The sequence below is a fragment of the Acomys minous genome, assembly GCF_964271855.1.
Source record: "Acomys minous genome assembly, chromosome: 9".
Classification (NCBI taxonomy): domain Eukaryota; kingdom Metazoa; phylum Chordata; class Mammalia; order Rodentia; family Muridae; genus Acomys; species Acomys minous.
In genome coordinates, this window is record NC_140490.1 from 73,822,122 (window position 1) to 73,848,429 (window position 26,308).

The 26,308-nt window shown below is 39.7% G+C and overlaps 1 protein-coding gene across 4 annotated transcripts in view; it reads left to right on the plus strand.

Moving 5' to 3' along the window:
- The window catches only part of SUGCT (succinyl-CoA:glutarate-CoA transferase), a 701,020-nt gene that overhangs the window by 20,768 nt on the left and 653,944 nt on the right, over nucleotides 1–26,308 (plus strand). For all 4 annotated transcript variants that reach the window (XM_084796224.1, XM_084796226.1, XM_084796223.1 and 1 more), the window contains exon 6: nucleotides 5,732–5,852. In XM_084796224.1, coding sequence (XP_084652350.1) covers nucleotides 5,732–5,852 — 121 coding nt within the window. The remainder of the gene's footprint in view (nucleotides 1–5,731; nucleotides 5,853–26,308) is intronic.

The window sequence follows — 26,308 nt, forward strand, 5'->3', positions numbered from 1 at the left end:
AATTGGCCCAAAGCTAATGCATTTGTAGTAAACTGCAATTTAATTCATTGAACAAACTATTTTGGGGTATTCTAAATAGTGAACTCTCAGTAACAACAACAAAACTTCAGCCAGGCTTAGGCTGTCAGTTGATCAGATGGTTGTTTTCTGCATGTCATTTTCTCATTTGTAAGTATCTATAATGCCATGTGGAGCACTTGGGTCTCTCCCAGTTCTCAGCACTGCGTGATGCATGCATCGCTTGTTTTAGAGATAAATTCTGTTAAATTTAATATTCCCTTTAATAGAGCTTTTGGGCTTCCTTTTAACACAGGAAGTGGGAAAGCTGATATTTGAACAACTTCTAGAGAAACCAGGCTTTCATTGTGGCATGTTTTCTCAGATGCCCACCATTTCCAGATCTAATATCAGCATGTTTTTCTCCTGGGGCAGGTAGTATTGCACAATGGTTAAGGGTGTGCATCTTGATATGAGGGTTAAACTCCTCCTCCTTTTCTTGCAAATTATGCATAGTTAGGTAGATTATTACCTTGTTCTGCAGTGTTCTCATCAGTAGAGTAGAATTAGAACTGTAACTTCTTCCGGTGGTGCTTAGACTTGGGCTAATACATAGTAAATGCTTAGAAGAGCTTTTGCTGTATAGCACACACTAATTATTATCTGTTATTTCCTGATGCTGATGTGGTTGGCTTCATCATGTGAGATAAATCTTATTTGTTTGTCATCATTAAGCTTTTCAACTTACTTTAATGGATTTGTATCCATTTGGTTAGGGAACTAAGTTTCAAGTTTTATTTAAAACCAAAGAATCAAGTTCATCTTTATTGCTATAAAATTCCGAGGGTCTCTTCTGTGATCCACCTATGGAAGCTTGCCGAAGACCTCAAACAGCATTCCTCTATGCTGTTGACACCTCAGTACAATTGAGGCTGCTAGATTCTGTGACCCAAGTGGCACAGTAGTCCATATAGCAGCCTGGACCCATTGGAAAGCCTTCTTTTGTCTAGACTACTCAAAATTAACACCTTTTCAACTCCTTTGCTGTGTGGGCTACAGTGACACAATCAAGTGAGGAATGTACTTCCTCCAGAATCCAAATAGGCCCACTAAGCCTTGTGTTTCTTTCTTGGTGGTAGAAGGGGCATGGTGCAACTATCTCCTCCTCCTCCTCCTCCTCCTCCTCCTCCTCTTCTTCTTCTTCTTCTTCTTCAAATTTATTTATTCATTTATTATGTATATAGTGCTCTGCCTGCATATACACTGGCAGGCCAGAAGAGGGCACCAGATCACATTATAGATGGTTACAAGCCACCATATGGTTGCTGGGAATTGAATTCAGGACCTCAGGAAGAGCAGTCAGTGCTCTTAACCACTAAGCCATCTCTCCAGCCCTGCAATTATCTATTCTTTACCTTAGAAAGGATGTCTCTGGATCTTCTACTCTGATTGCATTTATTATCTTTCCATGTGCATATTCTTTACCAACAAATCCAGAATGGTTGATGTTTATAGCTGTTGCTTTTATTTCCTAAGATGAGGGGATGAGATGAGAGCCATTCCCAAGCTTGTGTACCACTCTCTGAATTCTTGCTGGCTGGTTCAACTCAGCTGTTCTGGACTAAATTCTTCTCCAAGCTGAATGATTCAAACTGGTGTCTCTTGGCTTCTGACTGAATTGCTCTACCTGGCAAATTTGTTTTCGTCATATATCACTTGTATCTAGCTTGTTTTCTCTTCTCTGCAATCTGTCTCTGAAAAACTGTCCTGGTAATCAAAACTTTCTCTCTCCCTGTGTTCTCTTCAGTAGCCTCTCTTTTCTGCCCTGCTTCTTTTCTTTTCTTTTTAAGACAGTGTTTCTCTATGTAGCCTTGGCTGTCCTCTTGCCCAGATGTACTGCTTTTGGGTATATACCCATAAGACTCTCCGTCCTACCACTATGAGCTCAACTATGCTCATAGAAGCTCTATTCATAATAGCCAGAAACTGGAAACACCCTAAATGTTCCTCAACAGAAGAATGGATAAAGAAAATATGGTGCATTTACACAGTGGAGTATTACTTAGTCTTTTAAAAAACTGACATCATGAAAATTTCAGGCTTCCAAGAGGTGGGACTGGGTTGCATTCAGTTGAGATATGGCTGAGGAGGTCCCATGGAGATCCCTAAACAACCCGGGATGATGCTTGGACAGAGGGTTGCTTTCTAAAATTTAATAATGTGGCCCAATTGTTGAGGACAACACCAACGCAGCTCATTGACCAATAAGAAGTCAGCTGGTTTCTTCATGGAGCCTTCACCCTTTGTTCTAGTCTCTTTGGTGCATGAAGGTATTTCACAGGCTATGGGAAGAGAAACTGGGACACCAACTCAGTCACAAAACTGTTGACCTATAATTTTCCCTGCCTCTAAGATGTATTTTGGCAATGGTGGCACACAATTTGTGCAAATGGTCAACTAATGTCTGGTTTAACTTAAGGCCCATGCTGTGAGACGGAGCCCGTGCCCTATATTGGTTAGATGGCCACGAACTGGAGATGGCATAGCCCAGAGACCTAGCGTAGAACCAAATAGGACTGGCAAAAAAAAAAAAATAAAAAAAGAATTCCTAATTGTATTTTGCCCTACTCATATATCTGGGCTCTGAGGCAGCTGATGGGAGCAGATATAGAGATCCAATGCCAGACATGGAGAGGGAGAGAGAGAGAGAGAGAGAGAGAGAGAGAGAGAGAGAGAGAGAGAGAGAGAGAGAGAGAGAGAGAGTCTAAATTGGACATCTTTTGTTTTTGTTTTTGTTTTTGTTTTTGTTCTTCCCCTTGGATGTTGAACTCCACTGAAGGGTGGGAGGAAAGACTGTAGGAGTCGGAGGGGATAGAGGGCAGCAGGAGGACACAGCCCACTGAATCACCTACACAGGACTGATGGGCTCACAGAGACTGAAGCAGCAACCACAGGGCTTGCATGGGTCTACACCAGGTCCTCTGCATGCAATGGCTATTAGCTTGGTATTTTTGTAGGACTTCTAACAGCGAGAACGGGTGTGTTTCTGACTCTTTTTGTCTGCTCTCGGGACTCTTTTCTACCTACTGGATTGCCTAATCTGTCTTTTATATGAGGGTTTTTGCCTTGTTTTGTCATGTTTGGCTGTTGTCTCTTGGAGGCCTGTTCTTTTCTGAAGGGAACAGAAGGGAAGTGGATTTGAGGGAGAGGGGAGGTATGGAGGAGCTGAGAGGATCTGAGGGAGGGAAACTGTGGTCAGGAAGTATTGTGCATGTCAGGATGTATATGAAAGAATGATAATATGTGTAAAAAATCATAGCCAAATACTTTTACTTATTGCATTGTGTATTTATATGCATGTGTGTGCATGTGAGTGCCACATACCATATATATGGGTGTCAGAGAATCACTTGTTGACTTCTTCCACCATGAGACCTGTGGATCAAACTCAAGTTTTGGGGTTTTTTGGGGGTGGTGGAATTCCTTCATAGATTTAAAATTTTTGAAATGATTATTGTCATTTAATGATTATTTTGTATGTATTGGTGTCTTGCTTGCATGCTTGTTTGTCCACCACATTTATGAGATGCCTGTAGGAACCAGAATAATGTCTTGAATTTCCCTGGAACCGTAGATGATTGTGAGCTGCCATGTGGAGGCTGGCAACTGAACTTGGTCTTTTAGAAGCGCAGCCAAGTGCCCTTAACTGCAGACTTATCTCTCTTGGCCTGTCTAGGGTTTTAAGAATAAAATTATTTAATTGAATTTATGTAATTAAAATGTTGTATCAATTATTTTATAATTGCAACGAAGAATATCAGTATGACAGCCTATATATACTTGATAGAGTTTTTTTTCTATAGTACCTGCAGGACTGCTTTGTAAGTAGTAGATCAACAAAATTTGTAGAGGGGCTGGAGAGATGGCTCAGCAGTTAAAAGCACCTACCTCTCTTCCAGAGGTCCTGAGTTCAATTCCTACCAACCACACGGTGTCTCACAACCATCTGTAATACGATCTGGTGCTCTCTTCTGGTATGCATAAAGACAGTATACTCATATACATAAAATAAACAACTCTTTGAAAAGAAATTTGTAGAATAAATTAAAATGTACCGAAGTGTTACTGTATTTAATAGCAACATTTCTCTTCAGTCCTCCTAAGAAATGTTTGTTAGAATCAGTAATCATCAACATTAATAAATGCCCTTATATTGAGGCTCATCTGGTGTGGTTGTTAGTTTTTATTGTCACCCATACACAACCAAAAGTCATCTAGGAAGAGAGGGCCTCACTTGAGGAATTTCCCAGATCACATTGGCCTGTTGCCTTGACAACTGAAGTGGGAGGGTCCCATGGTGGGTCCCATCCCTAGGCAAGTGGGTCTGGGTGGATAAGATAGTTAGCTGGGTGTGAACCAGAGAGTAGGTCAGTAAGCAACCTTCCTTCCGTGGCTTCTGCCTGAGTTCCTGCTTCAGTTCTTGCTATGACTTTCCTCAATGATAGATTGTACCTGGAAATGTAAGCCAAGTAAGCCGATTGTCTCCCTAAGTTGACTTAATCACAGCACTAGAATAATACACCTGCTGTATAGCTCACCCATAGGAGAGGTTTATCGACCTAATGAGATTTGGGAAGGATATCTGTATAGTGTGACATTTCAGTTGCACACCTGCATCTTCTCTGCCTTTATCTGCTACTATTTGCATGTGGTTTGAGTGTGGCCCCAGGGATTCCTGTTTTGGAAGCTTGGTCCTCAGTGTGACAACATTGGGAGATGGTGGAACATGTAAGGGGGCAGGAAGAGTGGAAATGAAAGATGGAAGGCGGTTGGGTCATGGGAGTCTCTGCCCTCAAAAGAAATTAAGGTCGTTCCCATGGAATTGCAGTTGTTCTCATTTGAGCAATGGGTTCCTGCTTTCTGTTTCCCATGTCACAATGTAAGCGATCCCTCCCTAATATGCCTCATGCACTGGGGTGCTGCTCTCCAGAAAGTCCTCACTGGGCCTCAGCGGGTGCTGGTGCTTTGCCCTCAGCCCTCTAGAATGCTAGGAAGATAAGTCTATGTTCTGGAGTAGTGCTGTGGGGCTCACATTCCTTAATGTATCCATCACGTGTCTCCAGAGAGGTCACCTACTTGTCTGGCACTTTCATTTCTAGAGCTTCAAAGGATGACAGGTTCTCTCCTTGAGATGCCAGCTAAGAGGCACTACTTATCAAAACAGAATGCAGTTCACTAAAGACACTTAAAAGTCTTTGGAAAAAGCATTTGAATCATGTTCTAGTGTATTGAACTGTGTTGTAATTAGAAATATTATAGAAAAAGGATAGAGAGTAGTGATGACAGTGTACTTAGGGATTTTTGGTGAAGATTTAAAGAGATTTTTTGTATGACTTTTGTGTGCTTATATTTTGTTTTCAATTATTCTTCTGAGAGGATATTTGCATAGACCATGTTGAGTAAATTTTCTTACATTTGAAGGGCTCAGAATCTATTTAATAATATACATTAAAAAACTATTATAAGCATTGTTTTTGTTGACAGTAGGAGTTTCAGGTAATTGATCAGAACGTTTATGTTTGTATAAACACACTTACTTTAGTTTCTGACTTTCTTCCTGGATTTTTACAATATGGACATTGTATTGATATTAAAGTTTTATTATGTGGGAAAAATTGTTAAAGGTTTGGAAGCTCCTCAAAAAAATCTGATTAATCTTTATCTCTTCCTTCAGCTTGCAGCTGTTTGTGATGTGTTTGTGGAAAACTATGTCCCTGGCAAACTTTCGGAGATGGGGCTAGGATATGAAGATATAGACAAGATTGCTCCTCACATCGTCTATTGTTCCATCACAGGTATTTCAACCCATACCATCCTTAGTGAGATTTTTTTTCTTGTATAAGAAGCATACATTGCTTCTCCCCAAGGCACAGAGACTACTGAACGAAACTATTAAGGACCTCTGACTTAAATTGAACATTTTATAGATTTATTAGATATTTGTCTTTCTTCTCTGAATTGGGAAATTCATATTTATACTAACTACAGTTAGGATTACAGGGTCTTTTGGGACTTCAGTTATTATTATGGAATCTTTGAATTTTATTTTTGTTTTCATACAAGGTCTCATGTAGTCCATGATGGCCTTCAGCCTTCTATGTTCTGGCTGAGGATGATCTTGAACTCCTGATCCTATCTTAGCTAAGAGGAAAATGGGTGGGTCACATGGTTTTAGTGGTAGAGAGAGGAGATTAGGGAGGAATGGGGAAAGGCAGCCTGGAAAAAATAACTCTTATTCTGTATTTCCCTTCGTCACCACCTCCTGACAGTTTTTAGAATAATATCTGTACAGTGTCCCAAATGGCTAAGGGACCTGAGGTTACACAATTATTTAATAGTAAATAGCTTTAAAACCAACACTTCTTACATTAAAAACGTGTAACATTCTTAGGCACCACAGAAATACAAAGGAAGCTTAGATTGAGATTCCACCTCCCTCAGTCAGAAAACAAGTAACAAAGCACATGGTAGAACTGAGGTGGAAAGGAAACTCTAATACGTTTTGGATAAGGATATGACTTTTGTGACTAGTATGGAAATAATTAAGGATGGTATCTCAAAAGTCTAAAACTAGAAATAACCTATCATCCAGCTGTACTACTCCTGGGTATATGCCAAAATGGATCAAAGTCAGCATACATTAGACATATCTACTAGTGCTTATTACTGCCCTACTCACAAGAGCTGCACTGGGGAATCAGCATGGTTTGACTGTCAAAACATGAGCAGATAAAATGTAGTGTAGAGGCACAATTATATTTTAATTAGCTATGAAGAAGAAAAAAATCATATAATTTATCGGAAAATGGATGAAACTTTAGATCATTATGACAAACAAAGGAAGACTCAGTAAGGCAAATATTACCTGTTTCCTCTTATATGTGTGATCTAGAATTTTCAAAACCACATGGCAACAGAAGAGAGGCTATTTGGAAAGAAGAATAGGATCATCAGGGAGGGGTAGGGAATTGTACTATGGGTAAATATGATCAAAATATACAACTATATGAAAAGTACACGAGACACATTATTTTGTGAATTACTATATGATAAACCCCTTAGGCTTCTTGATGTAATATTAAGTGACCCATCACCTTCTGTACTTAAGGCAGTCATTCTGAAGTGCTGTCTTAGTCTTCCTATTGCTGTGATGAGACACAAGATCAGAGCTTCTTGGAGAGGAAAGGGTCATATTTCTTAGAGCTCATCCAGGTAAGTCAGGGAAGGAACTCAGTGCAGGAATCTGAAAGCAGGAACTGAAACAGAGGCCCTGGAGGAATCCTGCTTCCTGGTTGCTCCTCTAAGTTTGTTTTCTTTCAGCACATAGGAACACTGTAAGATGGGCTCTCCCATATCAATCATCAAGAAAATGCACCAAAGCTTGCCCACAGGCCAATCTGATGCTGGCATTTCCTCAGTTGAGGTTCCCATTTCCCATATGACTTAGCTGGCATGTGTCAAGCTGGCAGAACACTGGCCAGCACACATGCAGACGTGCACTCTGTGATGATAGGACACTGAGCAGCTCTGCGTGAGATTTGTTGTGGCTGCTCTCTTCCATTTATTGTCAATTGTATTTGCACAAGTAGAATTCAGGAGCAAAGCAACTAGTCAGAAAGTCTGCCCAATAGATCACATGGAAGCACAAGTTATCTATGAATCATGAGTTTGTGTGGGTCAACAGCAAGGTTCATCTCTTTTGTAGAAGTTTGTCATTCTTGCTAGCAGCTTTTTTATTAAAATTTTTAAAAGTAAGACTGGCTCTAATGGCCTAAGATTGACATGCCATCATGGGGATTCTTGTCTTTCCTGATGTCTCCAAGTGTGGTTATTTGTTTTGTCAATGCTGCTCAGGTCCTATTCTGCCCTTTTTGGGGTTGGCCGTATAACTGATGAGAGTAATGTTCAAATGTCTGGGGTTCGCTTTATTTTTTTGTGGAGCTGAAAAAATTGCCCCAGTCTGTGAAATCTGGTCTGCTGAACAAAACTGCTGAGCTGATTTCAAAGGCTGAAGGACCTGGTTATTTTTATTTCTGTAGTCCTTTCATTTCAGAGGAAGCTGAATGTCAACAGTAGGGGGCAGTGTTTAAAAAGCTATTGTTCACTAGTAATTACTTTTTGTAAAAACTTCAGTGTTCTCTGTGAACCATGGGGTAGGGCAATTTCTGAAGATACGTATTTATATCCTTTAAATGAAAGACTTAAAATTTCTGTTATTATTATTATTAAAGTCTATTTTAATTATTATTAAATTATTACAAAATTATTATAAAACTATTTAAAATAATCTTCAAATTATTATTAAAATTTAAATAATTAAAATCATTTAAAAAAGATTGCTCCATAGCTTTTTGTACTTTTAGGCCTATGACAGTACCTCTCTTAATAATGTAAAGTTGTTTCTTTGGAACATGTTTTTAATTTAAAAATTAGCATGAATCCTTTCAATCACACTTAAAGTATTTTTCCTTTTATTTGTTCAGTCAGTTACTCTTTCTTCTGGCAGGATAAATATTACATTATTTGACTAGGTTAAGTTTGCAGTGGGAGGAGTGACTATCCTTTAATCAAACTGCCTTTGGGGTAGGGGATTTGGGAAAGGAGGTGGCTTGGGAAATGCAATTTTGGTTTTGGTGATTCCATCATTAGTATCTTCATAATCTCCACCCTATAAGGATTGGCAGCAGGATTCTTCTTGAGGAAAGGGCCTGACAAGGGATGCTAAGGCCTTAATTCAGAGAACGCTCCCAAGGGTTTAGACTTACTCTTCAACTTTATGTAGAAAAGCCCTTAGAGCATGACCCTGAAACACAAGGAGAACATTACCAGAACGGAATGACACACACAGCCAGGTCCTAGTGAGAACCACGGGGGGCGGTGTTTCCCTGTTAGATATTAAGGATTCATGAAAGGTGCTCGGAGTACGCCATGTCAGAAGCATAGATAATCACACTGTGTGTTTCTTCCGTGTCAGAATTTATTGAGTAGTAATACATTCACAAAGTATGGCAGTTTTCTTGGCAACAATTTGCTGATACATCTGGCTGAGGCAAATACAAGTTATTTTTACCACAGTTTTGTTTACTAATATTAATTCTCAGATCAGAGCTCAAATTACACATCACACAGTAAATCTCTCTCAATATACATTATGGAATTGTTCCGAAGGAGTTAGGAAGGCCGCAGCAGAATTTAAAGGAGTTTCAAGGAGTCTTGAGAGGCAACAGCTGACAGCGATAGGAAAGGATTCAACGGGATAACAGATTGCCAGGTGCTGCTGTGGAGTCAGGCTGCAGGGCCAGAGTTGAACTGCAGAAATGAGGTACAGTGGACGCTACAGAGGCGAAGGGCGGAACTGAGGCTAGGTAGATGAACAGGTGGATGGACAGATAGCAATTCAAGTGGGCTGTGTCAGCAGTGAGAATGGAACTGAGCTGAAGCCTCTGGGACAGCCAGAAAATTTCTACCTGTTCATTCCTGGACACACACTGGGTGGTTAGGTGGCAAGTTGGTGGGACCATTACCAATCTGGTGTCCTTTCTTTATGGAGTCCAGATGTGGCAGTTACACCTTTTCATCAGTCTGGTATGTCTGAAAAATTCTTGATCCGGTTTTTGTTTGATATGGTTTTCATAGCCTCTTTACTTCTATAGCTCCCATTTACTTTAATACATTTATCAGGTGGCCCCTTCTGTTTTAGCAATGAGCTGTTTATCAGCCTGTGCTCTGTGCGTGGGAGCGGACAGATGGTGTTGTGTACATGTCCACCAAAATACAGCCACTCTGCTCCTACATTTCCACTCAGACGGAGTGGAATGCTGCTTATGAAGTGGAGTCTGCAGACAGCGATGCACAGTCTCAGACAATAAAAAGTAACTTAGGCTTACTGCTCTCAACAAATGTAATTTTCAGAAAATGATGGTAGACCAATGTGTTAGCAGTGTGAAGAAGCAATGAATATCTAGTTTATTCTCTACAGTGAAAACATGTTTTAAGAGCTAAGTATGGAATGTCAAACTTTAAAGGGTTTGAACTATTTTAGGTGAGCATCTTCACTACTGATGTGTAGACAAGAGGTTTGTGGACAACACGGGTTAAAACTGCAAGAGAAAATGTTGATCAATTTGTCTACTTTTTAAAATTAAAAACTTTGTGCCTCAAAAGGTATTATTAAGAACTTAGAAGATAAGTCATGGGGTGTTTGAAGAAAAATTTAGAATAAAAAACATCTTTCAAATAAATAGAAAAAAAAGGCTCAGTTCAACAGGAAAAGAGGAAACTTTAAATTAGTAAATATGACGGTCAGCTCATTCTTCTCCAGGAAAATGCCAAGTTAAAAAAAAAAAGTTTGACAAACACTTAAATCTGACATCAGAAAACATGAGCAGCCCCATGAAGCCTTTGTACATGGGTGGTAAGAGCTTGTGCTGGCTAGTTTCCTGTCAACTTGACACAAGCTAGGGTCATTTGAGAGATGGCGACCTCAGCTGAGAAAATGCCTCCATAAGACGGGGCTCTAGGCAAGCCTATGGAACATTTTTTACAATTAGTGATTGATGGGGGAGGGTCCAGCCCATTGTGGGCGGTGCCCCCCTGGGCTAGTGGTCCTGAGTTCTGTAAGAAAGCAGGCTGAGCACGCCATAAGGAGCAAGGCACCATTTCCCTGTGGCCTATGCATCAGCTACCACGTCCAGGTTCCTGCCCTGTTTGAGTTCCTGTCCTGACTTCCTTCAGGGATGGACTATGATGTAGAAGTGTAAGCCAAAATGTGCCCTTCCTTTCCATCTTTCTTTTGGTCATGGTATTTTATTATAGCAATAGCAACTCTAACTATTGATAGGACATATGGTATACCTGATGGGAAGCCATGTAAAAGTACTTGTGAAGTTGTACCTATAGCCTACCATTTTGTGTTTCTGTGTTTCCTGAACCTTCTACAGTTCAAAAGTAAAAGTTGAGAAAGCAATTTGTAAGATCAGGAACAACATGGGGCCAGGAGAGGGGGAATGGAGGTGAATATGATAAAAAAACATTATAATCATGTATGAAAATATCTCTGAAGCCCTTTATTATGTATAATTAATCTGTGCTAATAAACTTGTAATTAAAATAGGCTCCTTAATCCTCAGATGTTCACAAAGCATTAGGTATCATTTCTTCACAAAATACTTAATCAATAGGGATCTGACAGATTTTGGAACTAAAAGGACCCCTTAGTCATTTAACAGAAAAATACTGGTCAGGAAATATACTCTTTCCCAGAATTTCAGAATGTTGTAGCCATCTGCCTAACCTCATAGCGAGTTAAATATATTTACGTTTCATACTAAACACATTATTTAAACAGATGATGATGATGCCATCTCTGCAGGAAAAGAAAGACTTACCAAATAATCAGAAGATTTCAAAACAGCTCTAAAGTAAGCACTGAGATATGTGTCTGCAGCTGTGGACTGATTCTAGAAAGTGACTTACTTTGTGCCTTCATCCTGTTCCCTAACGCCTAACCTTTTATCTTCATTTTTTTGCCCACACACATACAACAGATGCGCTGTAAACAGACACTGTGTCCGTTCCACCCTGTTCTGTAAACCCGCACTGTGCTGGCTTACTTATTTTATTCCCTGGTGAATGAAATCCCAGAATATATATATTCATTTAAAGCATTAAAGTATTTCATTTAAAGTATTAAAAAGCCTAGTCCAAATTAATATTAAAGTTTAAGATCAGGGCATGATGCTACCTACAACCCCAGCACTTGCAGACGGAATAGGTAACAGGATAAGGAGTTCAAGGCTGGCCTGTTATATAGTTGGTTTGAGGCTCGTCTGCACTGTAGGAGACTCTCAAAAATAAATATAAGCAAATGGACAACCTTCGCACTGTAGTTCTGTTTATGACTTCTCCTTTTCTCTAGACTGGCTGGCCATTTTGGAAAATTGAAGAAAGGAAAGAAGGAAAGAACAGAAGGACAAAGACTTAGAAAATCATAGCCAATTTCTTTTATTCTTTTCCAAATATTTTATTATTTGAGAATTATTATTTAAGAAAAATACATAGGACTTCGACCATGTTTACCCCTTCCCCCAACTCCTGCCAGATTAACCTCCTATTTCATACCCATTTAACTTTGTGTTTGCATTCTTTTTAAAAACTCATTTAGTTCAGTTAGTTCTGCCATATGCTTTTGAGTATGTGGCCATGCACTGGAACATTGCAACGTTTCGGAGGGCACACACTAAGGACAACTAACTCTCCATTTCCCAGCAGCCCTCAGTTCCCAATACTTCTCAGCTGCGGCATGGGACTGGGTGACCATCTCCTGGCTCCAGGCTGGGACTTTTGTTTGGCTTGAGCTTATGTGAGTCGCATGATGCCACAATTTTGTATAAACAGCAACCTAACACCAGAGGCTGCTTTATGAAATATTCTTTAAAAATAGATTAAATTTATAATTTGACTATTTCATTTCTATAAGTCATTTGGTATATTAATTAGAATTTTCATGACTTCTTAATTATTATTGTTACATACATTTGTACACATGTATATGTAAATACAAACTGCTAGAGCCCTTTAATGTTGCTAGTATGTACGTGTTTAGGGCTAACCACTTGGGATTAGAAAAACCTACTGGGGGGCTGATTCCTGGAGAAGACTGATTTTTCCCTCTTTTAGCAGCCATAAATTGCCTGTAACTCTTATTCTAGGGAGGAGGCCTTGTGAGATTTTTTCCCTCATCCACTTTGAAATATCAGTCAACGTTGCCACCGTGCAGGCTTTGTTTAGGGTTCCCTGTCCTATCCAGGAGACCCTGTCTCACAGCAGAGATCCTGGTGCTCCAGCTCTTACCGTCTTTCAGCTCCTTCTGTGATGTGTTCTGGGCCTTACAAGTGTAGGGCTTATGTTGCAGATGTGTCAATCAGAGCTGCGCATCTTGCAGTCACTTCTCTACATTCGGACCAGTTCTGACGGCTCCCGGCTGTGGCGGTTTGAGTAGGAACGGCGCCGCCCATAGGGTCATGTGTTTGAATGCTTGGCTCAGAGGGCGTGGTGCTATCAGGAGGTGTGGCCTTGCTGGAATAGGTGTGGCTTTGTGCAGGAAGTGTGTCACTGTGTAGGTAGGCTTTGAGGCTTTGTAAGCTCATGTCTCCTTCTGGTGCTTGTAGATCAAGATGTAGACCTCTCGGCTCCAGCCCCATGTCTGCCTGTGCACTGCCATGCTTCCCACCATAATGATAATGGACTAAATCTCTGAAACTGTAAGCCCCAAGGAAATGTTTTCCCTTATAACACCATTGTCATGTTGTCTCTTCACAATAATGGAACCCTAACTCAGACGCCATCTGTTGAAAAGACCAAAAACCAAAAACAAGCTTCTTTGATGAGAGCTGAGAGCTGCACTTCTCTGTGGATGTAAGGTTAGGTATTTCAACTCAGTAGGGGATTATATTTGTTTAGGAAAGTGGTAGTAATAGGTTCTTTTCTAGAGCCCATGACCTCATCATCTGGGGGTAGTTGGCCAGGTTTATAGTAGCCAGGATGAAGTTCCTTCTATCATCAGGCTTTCAGCCCAGTTAGGTCGCTGTCATTTTCCCCTAAGTTGTAAGTGCTACTATTGTACCGTTGGGCTGGCCACTGTTGTGGTACATAGGCATTACAGTTGTGTAGGCCTGTTTAATAGCGTTTTTCCTATTGGCACCTTTCTCAGCACCTTCAGCTATTATGAGAGCTAGTCAGCATGGAGGGGACTTCCAGGTCAGTGCCAGCTTTATCTCTTGAAGTCATGTGTCTGAGGTATATGTTGTCTTTAGCAATAAGGCCCTGCCTTCAACTTGTGTGAAACTACCACGGTCAACAGCAATGGCTTATATTGCTTTTCAGAGTTATTTGGACCTTGACAGTCTACTCAAAGAGGAGTTTTTCATGTCTGGTACTAGGGTTTATATTAGATAGTCTCTGGATCTTGGGGGGGGGATTGTCACCCCAGATGGCAAAACATCATCTAAGTTATTAGTGTGTATCTATACACTAATATACTACATATTTATTTTTTGGTAAACCCAATTGTTTCTCTATGCTGCTTCTCAACATCCTTAGTGCTGTTCTTCCCTCTTCCTTCCTCTTCCTGTGTATTGCACTCTCTTTCTTCTCCCCAGGTAAAGTCTGTCCTTTATCCCCATTTTCCCTGCCACAGCACCTGTTTGACTGTTCCCTCCCCTAAAGCTTCTTCTCGCCCCCACACCATGGTTCTCTTTATTCTCTAGTTTCTGCAGTTGCTCCAGATTATGAAGTTATGTTTAAAGACTCAGAGAGAGAACCGGCAAGTAAGAGAGAACACGCAGCATTTGTCTTTCTGGGTCTGGGTAATCTCAGTACAATATATATATATATATTTAGTTTCATCCATTTATCTGAAAATTTCAGGATTTTGTTTTCATTTATACCTGAATATTGTTCCATAGTATACATGTACCACAATTTTATTATCAATTTATCAGTTGAAAGACGTTTAGGTCATTCCTGTGACCTTGCTTTTATGAATAGAGTGCCAACGAACATGGCTGAGCAGAATATGTGCAGCAGAACATTTCTTCCTCTGGAAATATACCAAGGAGAGGCATATCTGCTTCATATAGTACGTTTGTTGTTTAGCTTTTTGAGAGTTCTCCACACGGATTTCCAGAGTGGCTGCACGGTTGGTAATGTCACCAGCAGTGAACACGTGTCCTGCTTTCCCGCACATCCCCTCCAGGATTTGTTTTCAGGATCTGAACTGTTCTGACTGGGGTGAGATGAAATCTCAGAGGTTTTTCATTTTGCGCTTCTCATTCATTCACCTACGATCCATCTCTTCCCTGCTGTTAGCTGCTATTTGTGATTTCTTTCCCCTTCAGGGAAAACATGTGAATTATAGGGTACCAAAACCAAAACAAGGCCGGGTGTGGTGGCACATGTCTTTAATCCTAGCACTCAGGAGGCAGAGGCAAGGGGATCACTGTGAGTTCGAGGCCAGCCTGGTCTACAAAGCGAGTCTAGGACAGCCAAGGCTAACACAGAGAGATCCTGTCTCAAAAAAACACCACCACCACCACCACCACCACCACAACAACAACAAAAAGCAAATCCCGCCTTTTTCTCAACAAACAAAACAAAACACACCAAAACCAGAAAGCCAGTTTCTGACCAGCTATGTGTTCAGTAGCTTTTTTGGTGTTTGAGCTCTGCTGCTGGCCCTGTATGTGGAGGGAGTGTTGTAAGTTCCTTTCAGACAGCAAATTGCAGTTCTTTGGATGCCCCTGGCTTTTTGTGGTCATCTTTACACAAGGTATACTGCTAGACCCCTGATGCTATGGGGATCTTTCTCATGGCTACAATTTCGTTTAAAACAAACTAGCAATACTTTCCTGATGGTTCATTTGGCTCACAGAGAAAAGACACTCTTCTTCTTTTGGCAGGATTGCCATTTATTTGTTAGTTCTGCACTTAGCTGATCTAACCATAGCCTCTAGGATGCCATTTTTGAAGTCACCATTATGTGCCCACTATGGTGGATTAAAGTAGGTTGTCCTTCCTCTATAGAGATGGGCTGACTACCTTGGACTCTTTATAGAAGGTGCCTCCTAAATAGCTCATACCCTTCTGCCTTTTCTTTGGTGGATGACAATCTAAGGGTAGCTAACCACCTTTTATTATATTTTAGTATGGCCTGTTTTGGTCTCCCAGCATGTGGGGTGTTCTCTGAGGGTCTGAAGTGTCAGTTGAAAGAGACAAACTGTCCTATTTGAATATTCTTTAGCTTAAGAAATACTTCTTTCTTTCTTCTTTTCTTTTTTTTTCTTTCTTTGCTTCCTTCCTTCCTTTATTTTTTATTTTATGTATTTATTTATTTTTATTTTGAGACTGTGGCAGTCCTGGACCAGCTTTGTAGTCCAGGATGGCCTTGAACTCACAGAGATCCTCCTGCCTCTGCCTTCCGAGTGCTGGGACTAAAGGCGTGTGCCACCACACCCGGCTAAGAAATACATTTTTTCAGCCAGATGTGGTGGTGCAGGCCTTTAATCCCAGCAGTCCTGGAGTAGAACTCTGTGAGTTTGAGGCCAGTCTTGTGTACAAAGTGAGTCCAGAACAGCCAGTGCTACACACAAAGAAACTCTGTTTTGAAAAACCAAAAACAAACCAAAACAAAACAAAACATTTTCTGAGGGAGTAAAGAATAGCATTCTCCAGTAAATAGTACTTATCTGAGAGTTTATACAAGGTCTTGCTATCTTTTCCTCACTCACTTGTTTTGAGTGTATATAAGGAGTAATAATATATGTTTTTTACTATTTAAACCCAAGTAAAATGATAACTTTTCCATACACTGTATTTCTCTTTTCTTTTTAAAAAAGATTTATTTATTTATTTCATGTATGTATTTATTTTATTTCTGAGTATTCTGTTTTCATGCATGTCAGAAGAAGGAATCAGATCTCATTAAAGATAGTTGTGAACCACCAGTGGTTGCTGGAACTTGAAGTGGAAGAGCAGCCAGTGCTCTTAACTGCTGAGCCATCTCTCCAGCCCCCATATACTATATTTCAAAAAAAAAATGTATATTTTTTCCAACAGGAAAGATGATACAGAGTTATTTCTGGGTATTAGGACTATTGAGATATTGTGATAGTTTTCTACAGACTGTGAGATTTATTAAAATTTTAATTTTATTAATTTATTCAGATTACAACTCAATTGTTATCCCATCACTTGTATGCTCCCATTCCTCCGTCCCTCCTGCTTTCACCCTATTCCCCTCCCCTAGGTCTATGACCGAGGGGGACCTCCTCCCCCACTATCTGGTCATAGGCTATCATGTCTCATCTTGGTAGCCTGCTTATTCTTTCTTTGAGTGCTACCAGGCCTCCCCACCAAGGGGAGGTGGTCAAATATGCAGGACCAGAGTTCATGTCAAAGTCAGTCCCCGCTCTCCACATAACTGTGGAGAATGTGGTACACTCTGGAATACTACTCAGCTATTAAAAACAGGGAAATCCCAAAATTTGTGGCCAAATGGATGTGACTAGAAATGATCATAATGAGTGAGTTAACTCAGAAGCAGAAAGACTCACATGGTATATACTCACTTATAATTGGGCACTAGCCCAAAAGGCATGTCCCACGAAAGTCTTCACTTACCAGGAGATTGGGATAGATGTGAGGACATCCTACTGAGACTCTAGGTAAGAGAAATATAGGAGATGGGGAAATAGAAGGACACAGAGCATCCTAGGAACCTACAGGAAAGAACATCATGATGGGTGGATCGGGGCCCAAGGGGTCTGCTCAAACTATTGCACTAACCAAGGACAATACAATAGTGAACATCAAACCCCTACTCTGATCTGGACTGTGAGATTTAGACGTTCTACTGGGCGTGGTAATACATGCTTGTGATCCCAGCACTTGGGAAGTGGAAGCGGCAGGACTGTCAGCCAAGTGTTAGCCTGCGTGTCACAATGAAGTTCAAGGGCTGAGGCTGTAGCTCAGTGATACAGTGCTTGCCCAGCCTAAGCAAGGCCCTGGGCTCTTCTATTGCAGCTTTGCTAGCACCCCTCCCCCCAAATGCCAAATCCCTACTGGACTTGAATAAAATAATCTTTATTACATTAAAAAAGGAAATTGCTCTTCTTAAATGACTTAACTGTAAGTATATAAGTGTCATTTGCCATGGGACTATTTCATGACAAAAGTTTACAGAAGTGGGACTTTATTACAGTGCCTGCATAATTTCCTTTTTCTTATTGCATTGATTGTTGAAAGAGAAACCCAAGACTTAAAGGGAAATTGAGCTTTTTCTCTACATGTTCTGAAATTCTAGATATCTTAGGATTAAAAATACAGTATATATATATATATATATATATATATATATATATATATATATATATTATGGCTCCTTATCCATCAAAATAAACTGGATTAACATTTAATCTCTAACTTTTGATACGTGGATACAAAGTTCACAATTTAATGAATCTCTTGGAGGTGTTGGGGAGATGGTTCAGTAGGTAAAAAACTCGTTATATAAACACAAGGACCTGTTTGGATCCCCAGCCGGTATGTAAAATCTAGTGGCATGCTTTTATAACTCCACTCCTTGGGTCATAGAGACAAACAAAACCTGAGGGTACACTACCTAGCCAGTATAGATGAAACAGTGAACTCCAGGTTCATACAGAGACTTTGTCTTAAAACATAAGGTAAAGATAAATAGAGACACTTGACATCAAATGCCTTTTCGTTGTATATGCACGCATGGGTGAGCATATGTGCAAGTTTCCCACTGTCCACAACGACTCTTCTGGGAATTAAAGACCCAAGAAAAAGATGAAAATTTTAGTTAATGTGAAAGTAGAAATTATTTCAAAACTCTTTTGAATATTTCAAAGATTGTGTCAAATAAATATGCCAAGGCTGAGCCACTTTCCAAAAACTCTGTCATCAGAACTGAATAGTTTCCCTTTATAGTAATAGGCCTGGGGAAAAATTCATAATTTAAAATAAGCAGTGATAGATAAGAAGAAATTTTATACTTAAAAGGATGAAGACTAAATGCCAAAGCTTAGATGCATTTCTATCATGGATGTTAATGACTTTTCCCATTCTCTGCATGGTCTTCTGAGCCAGCAGCACAGCACAGCACCACCATCCCAGCCCTTTATTTGAACCAGAGCATTTTATTCAGAAGGTCAAAAGTATGTATAACAAGAGTCATGAATGCTGGACTCAGCAAATACTGAAAGGCTCCCAATTGTAGAACCAGAGATATCTTCTGGTTGTGGAGACTGTAAACCCCACGAAAGTTTCAGAAGTGAAAAATAGCAAAGCCGAAACTATTGGCAAAACTTGGTTATGAGAAAGAGTTGTCTAGCGAACAACGTGTTAAAAATAGGCAAAGGACTTGAATAGACATTTCTCATAAGAAAATATACAGATAGCTGACAAGTATGAGGGAAGACGTTCAATATTATTAGCAAGTAAATAATGTTTAATAGGGATATCTAAATCAAAATAATATGAGGGACTGCTTCATAGCTTTTAGAATGGCTACAATAGGGAGGAAGGGCAGGACGGAAGAAAGAAGAGTGAACAGGGATGTGGAGAAGTTAGAATCTTTGTTGTGTGTCAGGATGGATTGTCTGCAATTCCAGTACCTGGGAGGCTTGGGCAGGGAGACCAACAGTCTGACGTCAGCACAGGTAACATAATAAACCCTGAGATATTTGTGTACAAAGTAGCAATAAGAGTTAAATATAAGGCTGGGCAGTGGTGGCACACACTGTTAATCTCAGCACTTGGGAGGAGAGGCAGGTGGATCTCTGTGAGTTCGAGGCCAGCCTGGACTATGGAGTGTGTTCCAGGACAGCCAGACGTGTTGCACAGAGAAATCCTGTCTTGAACCCCGCCCCCCAAAATAAATAAATAAATTCCAGATGTAGGAGCAGAGGCTTGTAATCTTACTGCTTGAGAACTGAGGCAGGAGGATGGTACTATCCTGGGGTACATACCTAAGCTTTATCTTAGAAAATGTAAACAGAAGAACTATTAAATAACTCAGCAATTCCATGTCTGGGTATATTCCTAAGTGAGCTGAAAACCAGATTTTGAAAAAGACTTATAGACCCGTGTCCTCAGATGCCTAATTCCAATAGATTTAATGTAGAAGCAATTCAAGTTTCCATTGACTGATGAAATTATAAATAAAATGCAATACACACAAGTATACATATGTATGCACAGAATAAAGCATTATTAAACTTAACAAGTAAGGAAACTGAGGAACATGTTACAAAACAAATGAAATTTAAAGACATTATGCCAAGTAAAATAAGATAATCAAGACAGATACTATTAAATCTTATTTATGTATGGTACCCAGAGCAGTCAAATTCACAGAGAAAGTAGAATAGTGCTGTCCATGGCGTGGCGGAGAATGGAATAGGGGATTGGTTAGTAGGTACAGGTTTTAAGGTTGAAAACACTATGGAAATTGATGTGAGTCACAACATCACTTATGCAGTATTGTGAATGAACTTAATGACTCTTTATGGTGTACTTTTTAAAAAGGGAAAAACAATGGTGACTAATCCTATCTGTGCTAAACATTGTGAGAGACATTCAGATTACTATGCCTCAACCATTAAGCCATCTTTCAAGTGTGTTGTTTACAAATACAAATGTTTAATGACTGGGTAATGAATAGATAAAACAGGCTTTTTTCCAATAGCAAATTTGTACTTGTATGTACGAATTAAGTGTACGTTATCTCAAAAGTCTTGTCTTTTCTTTCTTTTCAACCTAAAGGATAATCACAGTATTAATTATGCTGCTGACTCTTGTTTGTTGCTAAATAAGGGCGAGTATTTCATGCTTTGGGTCACAATCCTATTTATATACTGATTTGTATAGATTCTTTATTTAGATTTTTTAGATAGATTCTTATTCTATTGATCTTATTTTATCATCCTATTGTAGTGGTTTTTCATTTCTAAAATTGTCTACAAAACTCTCAAGTATCAAGGAAATAGAATTTATATTAACACTTTCTGATGAGAATTGTCTTCTATAATAGATATCATGATTGCTGTTTTTCCTTTAAAATGGAAATAGATGCTATTTTTACAGCTTTCTAGCATATTACCTACCTCTCCCACAGTACCACTCTGTGACTATTTGTAGTCTTAGTTTTGAGTTCCAACAAAAAATTTAGGTAGCAATTCTCAGAGCTATTTTATCTGCTTCCCTGTCTTTTCTGCTAGCCCACCAACCCCTAAATAATTAGCCATACAAAGAGCAAATACAAAGAGCAAATACAAAGAGCAATAAAAGCTTCAATGAAGAGAAAACATGATATACAAAGGCAGCCCTATTATAATAATCCCTGATGTTTCAGTGGAGACTCTGAATGCCAGAAAGACCTAGCTGTAGATGGATGCTTTGTAAACTCTGAATGACCACGGATGCTAACTCAGAATACTTAGAAAGAAGAATAGAGAAAATAGAATAGTGGCAATATTATCAACTGTAATAGAAGGAGAAAAAAATATTTCAGGATAACAAGAAATTTAAGCAATTTCTGTCTACTAATGCATTTCTATAGAAGACACTAGAAGGAAATCGTCAGTCTGAAGAGAACATTAGCTACACTGAGATGACTTAATGTATCAACAATTCTGTAACTACTAACCAAAGGAGATCTAAAACACAATAACAACACACAATAACAAAATAACAGGAATTAATAAATGCTGATCAATAATAACTCTTGATATCAATAATGTGATTGCCCAATAGAAAGGCACAGATTAATAGGTTGGATTAGGAAACAGGCTCCATCTTTCTCTTACCTCCAAGTAATACTCCCACCATCAAGGACAGACATTACCTTAGGATAAAAAGATAGAAAAAGGTATTCCAAGCAAACAGAGTCAAGAAACAAGTGAATATAGATATTTTAATGTCTGACAAAATAGACTTAAAACCAAAACTAATCAGAAGAGATAGAGAAAGACACTGTATACTCATTAAAGGAAAAAAAATCTATTAAGAGGATATTATAATTCTAAACATTTATGCTCCAAATACAAGAGCACCCAGTTTTATAAAATAAACATGATTACATCTAAAACCACATATTCACCCTCACATAGTGATGGTGGGTGACTTCATACCGGATTCTCACCTATTAGCACGTTATAGAGACAGAATCCTACTAACAAACCAAACAGAAAAATCCTAAACCAAACGCCAAAGCAACACTCCCTCCCCCAAAACTTTAAATTGTGGTTAAAAACACCACAAATCAAATGGATTTAAAATATGCCTATAGAATATATCATGCAAACAGAAGAATGCACTTTCTTGTCAGCATCCAATGGAACTTTCTTCCAAACTGACAGCTTATTAGGACACAAAGCAAGCTTGAACCAAAAGTACACAAACTCGTGGAAGATAAACAAGTTGGTATTGAATGAAAATTTGATCAAGAAAGGAGTCAAGAAGGAAATTAAAACTTGTTAGAATTGAGTGAAAATGAAAAACACAGCATACCCAAAGTTATGGGATAAAATGAAGGCAGTTTTAAGAGGAATGTTTATAGCAGAGTGCCTACATCAAAAACCTGGAGAGATCTTTTACTAATAACTTAATGATATAGTAGAAAGCTTTGGAAAACAATAAGAAACAACACTCTAAAAGAGTAGATGGGAAAAACAATGAAACTCAGAGCTGAAATTAATGAAATAGGAGCAGCTGTAGCAAAAATACAAACAATGAAACGGATAGTTAGTTTTTTGAAACCTGTAATGTTTGGGGTGGGGTCTATGGGACCTCTTGGCCAATAACTCAAAATGATGTAACTCATTCCTGGTACTGGATATAAAAGGGGAGCAGTGAAGTTGGTGCCTCTTCTGCAATATTGTCATCAGAATTCAATGAATGTGTAAGTGGTATGTGTAAAATCAGTGTAGCCTTAACATTCGCTATTAGACTGAAGGCTTCACTTCTCTATTCCATCCCATCCCACAATACCCCAGAGGTGTACCTCCCACCTACTCTCTGCTGTGGTATGCACAGTTCACTTCACACGGAGAGGACCTGTTCTTAAGTAAACCTTTCTCACAGTGAGTTCTGTATTGATCCTCAAGTTCAAAAATTTCCCCACATTCTCAGCTCAATCTTGCTTGTGTGTTCATATGGTTTTATATTATGCAAAAGTATACAGTTACTTTTTCATTGTAGTTTGATTATGAGACAATTTTAAAATATTTTTTTTTGAGAGAGGATTTCTCCTGGAACAGTACTAGACCAGATTGGCCTGGAACTCACAGAAATCTGCCTTCCTCTGTCTCCCAAGTGCTGGGATTAAAGGTGTGTGTCATCACACCCAGCCGAAACAAAATTTTTATGGAAGTAACTTTTTATAAATTAGGAAGAGGATTTTGTGAAGCTAATGGAATAATATTTATTCATTCAAGAAATATTTCTGAGATGGATGCTTATAGAGGTACTTAGAGCATAAACAACACACATACAACTTCTGGGAGGGGACAGGTTATACGGGACCAAACAACTACAAAAAAGTTTCAGGAATGCGCAGATTCTTGGGAGCATAGATAGGGACTGACTAATCCCACAATGAGGGTAGTGGCATGCAACTAAGAAATACTAGTCAAAGAAATAAGCATTAAGTTAGTTTTTTAAGAAATGACTATTTTTTTTTTCTCCTCAGAAAGGGTAGAAAGAGAGAATTCAAGACAATGTGACTAGTTAGGAACAGGGACTGAGGCTCCAATTAATTTGTCTTCAAAGACCAATGCACTGTCCTATGTAGGTAAAGCCTTATGTGGATTTGGAGGATGAGGCTTGAAAGGTAAATTGAGCCTGGGTGGTGGTGGTGCACACCTCTAATCCCAGCACTTGGGAGTCAGAGGCAGGCAGGTCTCTGTGAACTGGTGGCCTGCCTGGTTTACAGAGCAAGTTCCAGGACAGCCAGGGCTACACAGAGAAATGCTGTCTTGAAAAACAAAACAAAATAAAACAAAACAAATTGAGGCCACAGATTTTATATTGTCAACTCTTTAGGAAATACAGTCAGACCCATTTTAGGAAGACAGGGAACTGCATGTGAGAACTATGTTGGATAAAGGAATGTTCAGACAAGCGACCTGCTGAAGGTCTGTTATGTCAGGTGCTGTGGAGAAGCAATAACCCCAAACAAAGCAGAAGGAATGTCTGTTTGTCTGTCTGTCTGTCTATCTATCTATCTATCTATCTGTCTGTCTATCATTGAGGGGGGAGAGAGAGAGAGGGGGGGGGAGAAACACTAAAGAACAAGAACAATTTGGCAGAAGAAGAGAGGAAAGAGGAAGGAACTGTGTCATCACAGAGTAGTAAGCAGAGCCATTAGCGAAGCACCTGGGGATCTGGAAGAAACCGACAGTGAAAATGAAAGTTCAACGTGAAAGCTCAAGGGGGCATATCAATACTGCGCGGAGACCGTTTCGGTCCCTGGGCTCGTGTACGCTCCTTTATATTTTCTTAACATTAACACTTGTTAGATTATACTCATCCGTCTACGTGTGCACCCACGCTTCCGCCTGCCCATCCATTCACCAGCAAATAGGTACTGCACTGTAATGAGATTAAAATGGATATCAGTCATGGGCAATGCTCGGCAAGTGCTCTGGCACCAAGATGCATCTCCGACCTGGCTCCAAGATAATGTCTCTGACCTCTAATGATTTTACTGCCATTTCTCCCCTCTCAATGTCAGTTGTAGTTATCTTGACAGTAATATTGTGCCCCCTTTTTTGTTTTCTCCATATATCATCATGCATGTAAGGTAAGTATTACTCAAGAAATATTTGTTAATTTCCGAGTCTCGTTGGGCATAACTGACAAGAGGCTGTGAGTTCTGCTCTGGAATGCGTGGCTGTGTTGAATATTTCTAGCATTAGAGTTAGGATGTTTTTGCCTCACAGTCTGAACTCAGAACAAGCCTGCTGTCACTTCTGACTAAGATCACTGTCTATTTTATCAGAAAGAATTAACCATAACAAACCCTAGCTGCGATCATAGGCCATTGGGATACTATTTAGAGAATTTCACACTCAAAGGAACAGGCCCAGACCATGAGAAATTTAAGCCAGTGACTATGACAGGCTGTAGATAGGCCATAAACTGTAAGCTACAGAGACAGAACACAAAGGAAGAGGAAAGCAGAATTTAAGCTAGGGCTTGCCCTTGGTCACATGACTCCCAGTGGAAGTCTTTGACCTCTCTCCCTCTCTTTCCCTCTCCCTTCCTTCTTCCTTCCTTTTTTTTTTTTTAAACTAGGGTTTTTCTATGTAGTTCTGGCTGTCTTAATACTCATCCTGTAGACCAGACTGGCCTTGAACTCAGAAATCCACCTGCCTCTCCCTCCTGCAACTTTCTGAATGCAACACTGATGTATATTGATAACTCTGAGTTTATCACTATAGATGTGTTTAACCAATGCATAAATGCAATGTCTCTTGCCTTCCAGAGATACCACTTGAGTGAATGCTGTGTCTTGGTAGGCCATATGTCTTCTATTTCTTTTATATTGTTCATAGTATATATTCTAAAAAAAATGATCCTGAGAACCTCAAAACTTCTTTTCCTTTGTAATCCCTTTTAGGAATACTGAGACCAGGAATATTGACCCTTTAAGTGGCAAACTTTTTTCTCTCTCTCTTTTTCTTTACCTATGGGCTCTCTCCATCCATTCCCAGATATACACACTTTCTCATTTACTTACTTAGGATCTTCATATAGCCAGCTTAAAGCCTCACTGCATCCCAAACAGTATCCTTCCCTGTTGTGAGTTTTCCAGTGGGATCCTTGATAGCATATAGGAATGTGAAACCTTCCCTATCCTCTGCTTAGCTCAAAGACAAATGCTCTGGTCCAGGTGTCATTGCTGGACCCACCTCAGCCTTCCTAGACCTCTATGTGTTCTCTCTCTTTCTCTTTCCCCTTCTTCTTGCTTTTTCCCTCTTTCTTTGATGCACCAGAAGAACACAATGATTTACTAGCTGTGCTGTTTTGGGGAATCAACACCTTTTGTATTCAAAATGAGAATGCCAGGGCATCTTGAGGATTTATTGCTGTAAAGAAACACAATGACCATAACAATTTTTATAAAGAAAACCATTTAATGGGTCTGGCTTACAGTTCAGAGGTTTAGTCCATTATTATTATGGCAGGAAGCCTGGTGGCTTGCAGGCAGACATGGTGCTGGAGAGGGAGCGGAGAGCTGTACATCTGGATGGGCAGGCAACAAGAAAGGACAGTGAGCCACTAGGCCTGGCTTGAGCTCTTGAAACCTTAAAGTTCACCACCTCCGTGACATACTCCTCTAACAGGGCCGTACTAGTCCAACAATACATCCAGTAGTGCCATTCCCTGTGGGCCTGGGGGCTGTCATACCTATTCAAACCATCATACAGGGTTAACATACAAAGATTTTAAAAAATCCTTTTGGGATATGTCAGACCTGTCTTAAAAACAAAACCAAAGCTAGGCGTGTGGCACATGCCTTTAATTCCAGCACTCTGGAGGGAAAGGCAGAAGGATCTCTGTGAGTTCGAGGCCAGTCTGGTCTACAAAGTGAGTCCAGGACAGCCAGGACTTGTTTCACAGAGAAACCCTCTTGAAAAACCAAAAGAAAATCCTCCAAGAAAAC